This window comes from Myxine glutinosa, chromosome 12 (assembly GCF_964187855.1).
Source record: "Myxine glutinosa chromosome 12, kmMyxGlut1.1, whole genome shotgun sequence".
NCBI lineage: Eukaryota > Metazoa > Chordata > Myxini > Myxiniformes > Myxinidae > Myxine > Myxine glutinosa.
Window position 1 is genome coordinate 34320730 of NC_136272.1, and position 14171 is coordinate 34334900.

Below are 14171 nucleotides of genomic sequence, written 5' to 3' on the forward strand. Positions count from 1 at the left end.
TTTAAATATTTCATCAAATTCTTTATTGGTATTAATACGAGTTGTTATTTCTTCTTCACTAATACTTGTATCTCTGCTTTTCATACATTTGCGTTGAGTCTCCTCATCGATATCAAAACCGAATGATAAAATCTTAACTCCATCACCACACAATTGTGTAATAATTTGTCTCATTCCTTCAGGATTAGTTTCTAAAATCCCAAGACCATTAGATTTTACTTTATTTAACTCACTCTTACAATGTGAATATTTTGTAGAACCAAGAGAGACCTCCTCAAATATTTGACCTTCGTTCCTCAATCGCATATGTTCCTCCATTGAAATGTAGTAATAATCTTTCCCTTCTACTTCTGGTCGCTTTGCTCTGGTTGTAGTACTCACAAAACGAATCATAGGGTGTTTTTAAAAAAAACTTACAATCTTTTCATTTTTACTATTCAAGAGTTTAGATTTATGAAAGTTCTTTCCTGAAGCAGATTTACCCACAAGATTAATAATAATAGTTATCATATATATATGTAATTATGTTTAAAATAAAAATACATCCTTTAATATCTCATCTTGTTTCACAACAATATATTTATATTTTTCAATCGTGTGTTTCATATAATTTTCAAATTCTTTTTTACGACATAACGTAGAGCAATTATCTCTCCAAAAATTATTTACATCTATTGAATTTAACTTAAATAAAATAAAAGTATTGGCATTGTTTCTTATTGAGCGTCGAGGGAGTTGAAAATATGATTGACTAAGATATATACAATTACAAGAAGAATGTCTCCCTCTTGTATAGTAGCTATCCATTACTGTTTGGTTTCTCTCATTAACACAATCATCAAAGATGACGAGGTTCTTTTTTGATTTATCTAAATCTTGAGGTGAAGGTATATCATCCGTATTATCACTGAGAATACAAGTTATGGGTTTTGGTTTCGATTTTGATTTCTGTGTATCACAAAATAATTGTATTATATCTTCAATATTATAATCATTTAGTTTGTTTTGAAGTTTAAATAAACCGATAATGTCTTCCTTTTTAAGACCTGCATTAAAACCCTGTGAGAGTAGTTGATACTCGGGTTGAAAACTCGACTTTGTAAAAATTATTAAATTATCATAATCTAAAAAATTAGGACCAAGGAGCATCTTTAAAAGTAAACAGGTTTTTCCACATCCGCTTGAACCAACTATTAGACATCTCAATGAATTTGGAATGTTTTTATGGTTATTAAATTTTATCTTATTTTCCCAAACGGATAAAAAATCATTCATTTATATATTTGGAAAACAAGTCATCTAACTTTTTTTGAGCTATTTTAGAAACTCTATATTTTATCCTGAGTTCGGGTTTAATTTCAAAATAATTCATTATTTTATTTATGTAGTAACTTGTATTAACATTTCCATTAAAATTATTTTGAATAATAAATATCATTAAACCCTTATACATTTCCTCAATACAAAGTCTCTTTCCTTGTAAGAAATGGTGTATTATCACCATAATGCTTAACATTCATCTCTTTTATTAATCTTGTAAAGTAATTCATTTTTGGTTCTAATTTAAAAGAGTTATATGTTTTTTTTATATTTCTTATTATCAGTAATTAGAATATAATCACAGAATAAACATTGTTTATATGAATCCTCATCATTAAGCCCCACTCTATCACAAGCCGGACAATTCTCTAATTTATCATATGGAGAGTCTGGAAATTCTAAATATCCTTCAGAACTTATCATATTTATATGGTAAATTTTTTCTTAAACTAAACGCAAGTTTATTCATTAATAAATACAATGTTTCAAAGCACAAAAGACAAATTTCAATCAATCTCTACTTCGGTGGAAGATATAGAAAAATATGTCAAAGATGTTAAATTGAACAAAGATAAATATGGACATTTTTGGGTAAAACCAGTAATGCAAAATAACATGAGCCCCTCTATTTCATTTAAAGGAAGAGCTCTAACTATACCTGGAAAGACATCCATTAAAGTAAATCTAACAAAAGTTTCTCCTCTACTCCTGGCAATTTATTCAAAGCTTGAAAAAGTGATCGATCGCGATACTTTGAAAAAGAATGATAAGACCATCAACAATACTCGTGGAGAAATTTGTATTTACTTTAATTATCCAAAGGGTGTAGATCTAAGTAAAATGAATGATGTTAATATTTCTGGTGAAATGTCATTTCGTTCTATGATAGTTAGAGATTATTTAAAGATAACTTTTGATATTAAAAATGTAGAGATTGAATCCGTTAATGAAAGAAAGTATATTGGTATAGATGGAAAGGTTTTTTCTGCTAATTAAATATGAGTCATTACAGCAGTGAAGATTTTACTATTTCATTGAACTCGGACGATAGTGATGATAGTATTTCATTGAACTCGGACGATGGTGATGATAGTATTTCATTGAACACAGATGATAGTTATGATACTAATAGTTTGTGCTCAAATGATAGTTATGAGAGTAGCTTTATTGATGACTCTGAGTATGATTCTGAGTATTCATGTGATAGTTATGACTTAGATGATTCTGAGTGAAAAAGTGTTTTAGTTTAAGCACAGCGATATATATAAAACGGAGCTGTAAAGCTCAAAAGTGTTTTATTTTAAGCACAGCGATATATATAAAACAGAGCTGTAAAGCTCAAAAGTGTTTTATTTTAAGCACAGTGATATATATAAAACACCACGTTTTCTCACGCTATAAATATGGTTTATTGTGATACTTGCGAGAAGGAAGTAAAATATTATAAACAACATATTCTCACCGCAAAACATACATACAACATTCTTAACAAACTTTCCCCTCTTCCACCTAAAACAAAACATTGTAAGGTCTGTAAAACAACCATCCTCAAGAAGGGGTTTAAAGCCCATCTTAAAACTAACAAACACTTGTCAAAATTGTTTACTATTAAAAACTCTGATGGTGCATTCAAAGGACATTAAAATAAGAGTCTTTAACTTCAAACCTCCTGAACCAGAGTCTATAGTTGATGCTGTAGAAATAGTTAAACCTGCTGTTCAAACGTTGATTGAAAAAACACTAAAAGAAATGAAACCACTTAAATTTTATATGGGAGTAAAATTAGAAATGACAAAGGACGAAGGAGTTATAGATACACCATACATGAGAACTGAGCCACACTTTATATCTTCATATCAAGATTTTAAAACATCAGGAGTCTATGATGAACTTATTAAACAAGAGCAAGATGTGGATAATTCAATCGTAGGAAGTGGATTCAATATAGGAAAAATTATTTACATAGACATTCATATTCTTAAATCAGATCCTCTAAAAGCTTCTTCTTACATTGATTTACCCAGTGTTATCAAAAATAGAAAAGCAGTTATCAATATCAAAAATAAAGACAATAAATGTTTTCTCTGGTCTATTCTAGCACACTTACATCCTCCACATTTTCATGATGAAAGAGTATCTCATTATAAAAAATATGAGAATACATTAAATACGAAAGATCTAAAGTTTCCGATGACTTTAAATGATATTCCTAAATTTGAAAAGTTGAATAATTTATCAGTTAATGTTTATGGTCTAACAGAAACAAACAACATTCAGGTTTTAAAGCTTTCTGACAATTGTAAACAAACTCATATTAATCTTCTATATTTTAATTCAGACGAAAATTCACATTATACATACATCAAAGATATTACAAAATTAATAAAACCACAAGTATGTAAAAGAACAAATAAAATATATATTTGTATGCATTGTCTTAACTTCTTCCATACACAAGAAAGATTAGATAAACATTCAAATTATTGTGGTGAACATAAATCAACGGTAATCAACATGCCTAAAAAAGGCTCAAAGATCACATTCAAAGATGAAAAGAAAACAATAAAACATCCATTTGTTATATATGCTGATTTTGAAAGTATTTTAGAAAAAATTGATACTGCTTCTCCAGATCCAAAAGAATCATACACAAATGAATATCAAAAACATACTCCTTGTGGTTTTTGTTATTATATCAAATCATCCGTTGGTGATAAATATAACAAGTTAGAGATGTATAGAGGCTCAAATACCCCAGAGGAGTTTGTGAAACGACTAGAAAAAGACTGTGTTCGATTAACCAAGATAATGAGAGAAACCAATAAACCAATGTCCTTAACAAGTAAAGAAAAAAGAGAATTTATAAAAAACAATGTCTGTCATATTTGTGAGGAGAAAATTGGTAAAGGTCTAAAGGTTAGAGACCATTGTCATCTCACTGGTAAATATAGAGGTCCGGCTCATCAAAGTTGTAATATTAATTATCAACTCCCCTCTTTCATTCCTGTCTTTCTTCATAACAACGCTCATTATGATACACATCTATTTATCAAGGAACTCTCAAAGACTTCTGGAAGTATCTCAGCAATTCCAAACACGGATCAGAAATACATTTCATTCACAAAAACAATTCACACATCTCCTATTACTCATATCAGATTTCTTGATACATTTAAATTCATGGCAAGTCCATTGGCTAACTTGGTTCAAAATCTAAAAGAGTTTTCATGTCTTTCAGAGTATTTTTTTAGATAAAGATTTTCTAACACAAAAGGGAATTTACCCCTATGACTATATGGACTCATTTGAGAGATTCAATGAAACACAACTTCCTTTAAAAGAAAATTTCTATAACAAATTAAATAATAGTCATATATCTGATAAAGATTATGTACACGCACAAAATGTTTGGAAAAAATATAACATTAAGAATCTTGGTGAGTATCACGATTTGTACCTCAAAACTGATGTGCTTTTGTTGGCTGATGTGTTTGAGGCTTTCAGAACAATCTGTCATTCTGGATATGGATTGGATCCTCCTCACTATTACACTGCTCCTGGATTGGCTTGGAGCGTGATGTTAAAAATGACAAAACAAGATTTGGATTTGATAACCGATGTTGATATGCTTTTGATGATTGAAAAGGCAAAGAGAGGAGGAATTTCACAAGTCTGTTCAAAGAGATATGCTAAAGCAAATAACAAGTACATTCCAAATTATGATCCATCGGTAGAGAGCTCCTACTTGATGTATTATGATGCGAACAACCTGTATGGCTGGGCAATGTCTCAGGCTCTTCCTTATGGAAAACTTAGATGGGTAAAGGAAAAAGATTACAAAAAGGTTTTACAAGATGTATGTATCTCTACACAAAAAGAATTGGATGATTCAAAGGTTGGTTATTATTTTGAGGTCGATTTGAAATATCCAGAGGAACTTCATAACCTACACAAAGATCTCCCATTTGCTTGTGAAAAGGAAAGTCCAAAGAAGGAGTGGTTAAGTGATTATCAACAATCATTTAATATAGGTGAATCAACAGAAAAATTACTTACTACATTATATAACAAGAAAAATTATGTTCTACACCAAAGAAATTTGCGACAATATTTATCAAAAGGTCTAAGAATAGAGAAGATCCATAGGGTTCTAAAGTTCAATCAAAGTCATTGGTTATTGGTTAAAGGGGTACATTGATTTTAATACACAAAGAAGAACAGAGTCAAAAACAGATTTTGAGAAAGACTTTTATAAATGGATGAATAATGCGGTCTTTGGTAAGACCATGGAAAATGTGAGGAAAAGACAAAATATCAGACTATCAACATCTTGGAAACAAGCATCAAAATTAATTAATAGACCGAGTTTTACTAGAGCTGAGGTCTTTACTGAGAACTTTTGTGCGATCCATTTGATTAAAGAGAGTATTGAAATGGACAAACCTATTTATATTGGAACATCAATTCTTGATTTATCAAAGTCATTAATGTATGATTACTTTTATAATAACTTGAGGAAGAAATATCAAAATGATGTTAATCTACTTTATATGGATACAGATAGTTTTATTTTGCAAATTAATACCGATGATGTTTATTCAGACATGAAAAAGGACATTAATATCTATGACACTAGTAATTACAGTCCAGAGAGTGAGTTGTTCTCTTCTAAAAATAAAAAGGTGATTGGAAAGTTCAAGGATGAATTAGGAGGAAATGTTATGAGTGAATTTGTGGGATTGAGGTCAAAGGCTTATGCTTATAAATACATTGTGAATAACGTTGAAAAGACTGATAAGAAGTTAAAAGGTGTAAAGAAAAATGTTATTAAAGAAACAATAAACTTTAAGGATTATTATAACTGTTTAACAACAAAGAAAGAAGAGTTTAGAAAGATTAATGGAATAAGAAGTTATAAACATCAATTATATTCAGAAGAGATAAATAAGAAAGCATTGGGGGCTTTTGATGATAAGAGGTTTATTTTAGAAAATGGAATTGATAGTCTCCCTTATGGTTATATAAGTATATAAGTGATAAGATATATATAAGTGATAAGATATATATGAGTGATAAGATATACATAAGTGATAACTGATAAGATATATATAAGTGATAAGATATATATAAGTGATAAGTTAAAAAGGGGGGGTTGGGGATTTTAACGGGCTACCGCCGCCTTTTTTACTATTATATAAATGATAGAACCAAGTATCAACCAGACTAAAGAGTGGAGGTGTAATCAACCTTGGTATATAAATGGAAAACATAATGAATGTGAAAAATATCAAATAGGTATAATTGAAAAGGCAACTGGTAAAAAAGTTCACAAAACAAATAAGAGAATTAATTTAAATACCGGTGAGTTGGGTAAAAAAGATAAAAATATTTTTGAGTGGACGGAAAACTTTGATGGTTGTCAGGAAAATATATACATTAATTTAAAAATGGTATGTGGGAGAGGAGGCGCTCAGACAAGAACATTGAGGGAGGTTTATCATTTTATTTTAGCTCAGTTAAAATATCTTGATAAAGAACCAAACTCAAACATATTTTTTGTTAATGTATTAGACGGTGAGGAGAGTTGTAGGAGAATTAAATTATTTCCCACACATAAACAAATATTTGTAGGGTCGTTGTTTGAGTGGGTCAAAGATGATTCACCAGATGATATTAAGAGTAAAAGGTTAAAAGGTCCATAAGGTCAGAAGGATCACAGGTTCACACAGAAGGACCATTGTTTAAGTGGTCTAATGAATAAGGATAACATGTCAAAAGGTTAGAAGGTTCGTAAAGAACAGGGTGAGAGAAATAGAGGTGTTTAGGGGCAATGAGGGAGGGGAAAAATTAACATGTAAGTCAATGGGAAAATGAGAGTGTCCCAGAAGCAACATATATACACTACTGCCGTTGATATGCGTCTTTTATGCCACCTCATTTAGCGCGTTGTATTAGTTCTTCGTGCCTGTTGTTTATGTCCTTTTATGACGTCCTTAAAAACAGTAAGTTTCCTGTTTGGAATGATTTTCAATTTTGTTTGATGGCCAGGCAGGCAGGCAGACAGTAAAAAAAATAAATCTTACTCCTCTCGATCATAAATTGCCGTTTGTAGACAGAAAGACAGACCGAGACATGCAGACAGAAGTGAACCAATTGTTTAACCCCACTTTTCACTTTGCTTGTCTATATATTTCTATAATATATAGACATCTTCTCCATCATTGGCAGGGGGTTTGGGGGGGGGGGGGGGTTTGATTAAATAATCAAAAACAAATATCCACCATTTTGTTGATTCGCATAGCTTTGAGGCCTCTTTTCTTAGGCCAGTGGTGTCTTGTTCTCTCTCACAGTTTTATTTAAACTCTAATTCGATATCTCATTTCATTTTTCACAGTCGCTAACATGGTTTTAGACTTGGTTGAAAAAAAAAAAATGGCAATAAAATTCGATGAAAGTTACCGTTTATAGAGCAAAATGCATTTTCAAAGGCCTGTAACATAAAGGTCATTCATTGAGTCACCCTCACGATTTTATCTCTTCTCAAATTCACCATCTGATTTCATTTTTATCAATGGTTTTAGACTCGGTTTCAGCAATAATTGAGAAAATAAACGCACACACGGGAATCGGGAAATTGCCGAGATATATTAAATAATCACGGCTTTTCACGGACTCAATATATCTTACACCGCCCAAGATGACACAGACAGGAAAATGCGAAGATATATTACATAATCGCGGCTTTTCACGACTATATATATATCTTACACCGCCCAAGATGACACAGATGGGAAAAGGCCGAGATACCTATATATACGTTTCTCGAACGAAATGCATTTTTGAAGGCCTGTAACATAAAGTTCATTCAGGCTCCCTCACAGCTTTATCTCGACTGTAATACACCATCACAGTCGCTGGGATAGTTCAAGTCTCAGTTTCAGCTAAAGTTGAGAAAATCGGCAATGTATTCCAACAGCCGTTTTGAATGTGTCGACTGGTTGGATGAGTTGTGGGCACGGGGAAGGAGAGAGGGAAATGAGAGATGGGAAGCAGAAATGGGAAGGAGAGATGGGAAGGAGAGGAGAGAACGTTCCCAGGACTTCGTTATTTATATTACTTGGTAAAAGTACAGCGACTGAATACTGAAGTTTGGGATCAAACCAAAGTCTAATTATATATTTACATATTCCTGGGGTGTATATACAGAGTTTGTTTAAAGTGAGTCCACTCTTTTCCAACCATGGAATTAAACAATACAGTACTTCAAAAATGTACATAATAATGTGAACTAACTATGGAATACAATATTTATTAATAACGTTTGGTTTTAATCTATTTTTACTTTGTAAAGCGAAAAGTTTCCGATACATTTAAGTTTAAAAATGAAGAAGAGTCATGGGGTCCATAGGCCTCTGACAGGCCTATGATGTTCGTTTTAAGACTGAATCAACACGTCTTCGATCATAAATTACTTTTCTAAGAAACAAAGGTACATTTTGATTACAACTCAAGCAAAGGAAACCAGGCAGTGACGTGTGTGTGTGTGTGTGTGTGTGTGTGTGTGTGTGTGTGTGTGTGTGTGTGTGTGTGTGTGTGTGTGTGTGTGTGTGTGTGTGTGTGTGTGTGTGTGTGTGTGTGAGATAGATCCACTCCTTGGTGCTGTGTGCATGATAGATCCACTCCTTGGTGCTGTGTGCATGATAGATCCACTCCTTGGTGCTGTGTGCATGATAGATCCACTCCTTGGTGCTGTGTGCATGATAGATCCACTCCTTGGTGCTGTGTGCATGATAGATCCACTCATTGGTGCTGTGTGCATGATAGATCCACTCCTTGGTGCTGTGTGCATGATAGATCCACTCCTTGGTGCTGTGTGTGTGATGTGGGAGGGATGGGGGCGGGGAGGGAGAGGATTTGAGCTCTTGAAGTCACATTTTACATGAGATGTAATCACACATTTCAAACTGTATTTCCCATGTGCATGCACATGCATGCACATGTTATCAGAAGTAAATAAACTGTGTAGATTACATCGTTTGTGAATCTGATAAATTGCCAGTAACCATTTTGTAAAACTGAATGTGCAGCAACTAAATGAAGGTGTCGAAATGTCACTCACGTCCATGCCCGTGGGATTCCCATGGGTGACCCCACTCGTGCGGATTAATAAATGGGCGCTAATTACGCAAACTTATGCACACATCGACGAGTCTTGTGGATGACTGAAATAGGAATATTAAAGTTTAATTATTTTCAGCAAACGATGATCATTCTTGAGCTTACAAAGGAATACATACATTAACCTTTTTTGTTATTAGCTGGATTGTCCTACAGCCTGGTCTCGTGTTCCCTTTCAGGTGGCCGTGTCTTCCGTTGCTGTTTTTGTGGCAATTTCCTCTGTGAAGATGATCAGTTTGAACATCAGGCAAGCTGCCAAGTGCTGGAGGCTGAGACATTCAAGTGTAAGTAAGGCCATCATCCTTCACCTTAACCTGACACCAGTTACACATGTCTCTTTGCACCATTGGGCCACAGATGTATGATTTTGGGGTCTTGCATGTAATTTATGCAGGGTAGAGATTAGTGGTGGTGGTTCGTATACAGCCTGTAGCTGCTGGCAGCATCACTCTGGGGGCGTGGCTGTGCCACTGATGCAATGCCCCCTATTACCAATCAGATGGGCTGAGTCAACCCACCTGGTCTTAATTAAACGGAATGAAAGGGGCTCAAACTCAGGACCCTGAGGTGGGTTTGGGGCTGGTGGGTACAGAGGGGAAGTCGATTGGTTCCCAGTTTCAGTTTGAAACTAGAACGGCACTTGGTGGAGTGCATACCTCCCTCTGCCAGGCTGGACAGTTTGTTTTGTATCCCACTAATAGACCGGATATGGGACCGAACCGAACCAAAATCCAATGGGCTTGTTCTTGTCACTTAACCAACTCATCCACCTAGTTTTGGCATAATCCATCCACGTTTTTGAGATAACATGCTATATATCGTTTTTGGTCTTATCTCTCAATAGTGAAGAATCACTTTGAAAATCTTGTATCCGGATCCATAATCGGATCTTCACCAAAATCGAATCGATTCGTACTTGTCACACACCAAACCTGCCCACCAAGTTTTGTCTTTTTTTTTTTTTTTTTTTTTTTGTATACAGAGTCGAGGCTGGTGAAAGAGCTAACATTTATCAAACAAACAAATCAAACAAACAAGCAAACAAAGTATATAAAAAGGGGAGCGGTCGACAAGATGGGGAGAGAAGGGGAGGAAGCACACAAACACAACATTTGAGAGCAGGGACATCGGGAGATGTGTGGGAGGGAGAGGGCCTGGGGGGGGGGGGGGGGCAGGATAGGTATAAAAACGCAAGGACACCAAGGACCTCCAGGAAAGAAGTCGGCACCTCAAAAAGTGGATTTGGGGTGAAATTAGCGGGGGTAGAAAAGATCAAGGTTTTGGATTGGGGAAGATAAGAGATGGTGGTGAACAGCCGTTTTATAGACCTGGAGGGAGGAGTGGGATTGAAGAGAGTGAGGGAGTTTGTTCCAGAGGTGGGAGAAAAGAGGAGTGAAGGTGAGCAGAGAGTCTTGATTTTGGCAGTTTAACCATAAGAGGGTTGCAGGCAGATCTTGTGCGACCTGTCGGAATATTTGGGGGACAGAGCCCAGAGAGAGCTGGGGAAGCAAGGCCGGAGAGGAGTCGGTAGAAGACGGAAAGACCACCAACCTGCCTGCGGTGAGTAAGTGAAAGGCCCTCGGATAGCGTCATCGCGGGAGATTCCAATGATTCTGAATGCTTTGGTTTCAACAGCGTGAAGACGAGCTAGGTGTGAGGCAGGAGCACCAGCCCAGAGGGGAGAGCAGTACTCCATTGAGCTGTGGATGAAAGCCTTGTATGTGGTGAGGAGCTCAGGTGTGCCAAGGAAGGACTTCGCACGACGGAGGATGCCCAGTCGGCGACTGGCTTTGGAGACCAGCAGCTTGGAAATGTGGTTTTCCCAGGAAATGTGGTCTGGGTCTGTCCATAACTTTTTGAGATATCCTGCTATATATCGGTTTTATCCCCATCACTCAATGGTGAAGAATCACTTTTTAAAAATTCTAGTATCCAGATCTTCACCAAAATATAATCATTTGGTCCTTGTCATGCAACCAATCTCCACCAAATATCCTCCAAGTCTGTCCACAAATTGAGATATCCTGTTCACACATGGACAAATAGACAAGGGTGAAAACATAATCTCCACCCACCTTCGGTGTCAGAGGGAATGAGTGGATGTTGTGTGCTTCACTAATCCTTAAGCTAAACTCTTCATGCTGAACATATTTGCGTCTGCCTGATGCTGCAGTTTACCAACAACAACAACAACAGGCATTTTAAGGCCATTTTCCCTGCGAGAGCGGGGGTTAGCCCTGCGGTCCCCATGACAATCTTCTCCATTTTGCCTTATTTTCTGCATCTCTCCTTGTTAACCCCCTTGCCCGCATTTCTTCTTCGACCATCTTTAGCCAAGTCTTTCTCGGTCTTCCCCATCCTCTACTTCCTTCTACATTCATTTCCAACACTCTTCTCAACCAGTCACTTTCATCCTTCCTCAACACATGACCAAACCATCTTAAACTGTTTCTCTTCACAGCATCCATCACAGGCTCTATTCCCATCATCTTTTGCAATTCATCATTTGTCTTCCTCTCTCTCAACAATACCCCGCACCTCCACCGAACCATTCGCATTTCCACCCTTTCCAGCCTTCGTTGCTGCTCTACGTTCATTACCCATGTCTCGCTCCCATAAATCATAACACTTCTCACACATGCAGCATACACCTTTCCCTTCAGCTTCAACGACACTCCCCTCCTCGTCAGCACGCCACTCAGTTCCCGAAACTTCTTCCATGCACATCTCACTCGAGCAACTGTTGCCGAGTCTGATCCACCTTCTCCATTCAGCATGTCTCCTAGGTAACAAAATGTTTTCACACCTTCCAGCTTCACGCTGTCTCCAAGATCCAAATCAACATTTCCTCCATCTGCAGCTCCCTCTGTGCACACCGTACACTTGAATGTAGCTGCCACACTGGTTAATGACCCTCTCAAACCACTACATTTTTCATGAACCCACTCAGCGCACATTGTACATTGAATGGAATTCACTCCGACACCCTTCCTACACAAAGCACACGGCCACTTCCCAGTTCTTTCCACCTCACCACATGCTTTACCACTTGCCATCACCTTCGTTTTTCCGATATTCACCTTCAGACCTTTTGTCTCCATACATTCCTTCCACTTGTTCATCTTCTCCTTCAGTCCATCCATACTTTCTGCAATCAACACCAGATCATCTGCGTACAACAACTCCCACGGTAAACCGTCCTTTACGTTCCGAGCCAACACCTCCATCACGGCTACAAATAGTTGTGGACTTAGTACCGACCCCTGATGCACTTCCACCTTCACCTCAAACTCACCACTGTTCCCGTCCTTCATCCTTACAGCTGTGCGCGCTCTTTTGTACATTGCCATCACTACTCTGATCAACCATTCCTCCACTCCTAACTTCCTAAATGCCCATGTCACTATTTCACGTGGAACCCTATCGAATGCTTTCTCCAGATCAACAAACCCAAGAAACAACTTCTTCCTCTTCTCCATGTACTTCTCCTGCAACTGCCTCACAATAACAAGTGTGTCTGTCGTTCCTCTTCCTGGCATAAATCCAAACTGCATTTCGTCAATCTTCCCTTTCTTCCTTATCCTCCTCTCCAACACCCTTTCCAATACCTTCATTCCATGCTCCAATAACTTTATTGCTCTACGAGCCACAGTCCAGAGGGTCACCTTTCCCCTTGTATCGAGGGACGAGGGTACTGAGTTCCCAATCCACTGGAATGCGGCCTTCTTTCACCACCAGATTGCAGGTCTCTGTCAAAAAGGTGCAAAAACAGATCCTAGCAACTACAGACCAATCAACCTTCTCCCAATTATCAGCAAAGTCATGGAATCCATCATTGCTTTGGATATGAAATCTTTCCTCTTCTCCATTGGCTTGATCTCTGATCATCAATTTGGTTTCAGACCTGGTCACTCTACTCTGGACATGCTGCTTCTGCTTTCTCAACAATGGATGGAGGTCCTCAATGCCAAACAGGAAATTAGAGCTGTCTCCCTTGACATATCACGTGCCTTCGATACGGTCTGGCACCCCGCTCTGCTCACCAAACTCTCCTCCTTTGGTATCCATGGAAATCTCCACGCATGGCTGGCGGACTTCCTCTCTAGTCGTAGTCAACGTGTGGCCCTGAACGGGTTTCTCTCATCTCCTCTCCCTGTTCAGGCTGGACTTCCCCAAGGCAGTGTCCTGGGCCCTGTGCTTTTTCTGGTCTTCATCAATGATCTCTCTGAGTCTCTTGAAAATCCTCTATCTCTTTGCTGATGACTCTACTCTCTGTCGCTCCATTCCTCATCCCTCAGATCGGCAGTCTGCAGCCTCCTCACTCTCTGCAGACCTGGACAAAATCACAGACTGGGCAAACAAGTGGAACATGTCTTTCGATCCTGACAAATCTCACACTCTTACGATGTCTCTCCGAAAAGACCGACTGGACAACCCTCCCATCCACTTTCTGAATAATCCTCTCCAAGAAGTTCTGTCACTCAAGCTTTTGGGTCTCACTATCTGCCATGATCTTTCCTGGGAAAACCACATTTCAAATCTGGCCTCCAAAGCCAGTCGCCGACTGGGCATCCTCCGTCGTGTGAAGTCCTTCCTTGGCACACCTGAGCTCCTCACCACGTACAAGGCTTTCATCCGCAGCTCAATGGAGTACTGCTCTCCCCTCTGGGCTG

The 14171-nt window shown here is 37.3% G+C and overlaps 1 protein-coding gene across 1 annotated transcript in view; it reads left to right on the forward strand.

Moving 5' to 3' along the window:
- ZNF330 (zinc finger protein 330) overlaps positions 1 to 14171 on the forward strand; it is a 75978-nt gene that overhangs the window by 51830 nt on the left and 9977 nt on the right. The window contains exon 7 of the mRNA XM_068132780.2: positions 9678 to 9782. Coding sequence (XP_067988881.2) covers positions 9678 to 9782 — 105 coding nt within the window. The remainder of the gene's footprint in view (positions 1 to 9677; positions 9783 to 14171) is intronic.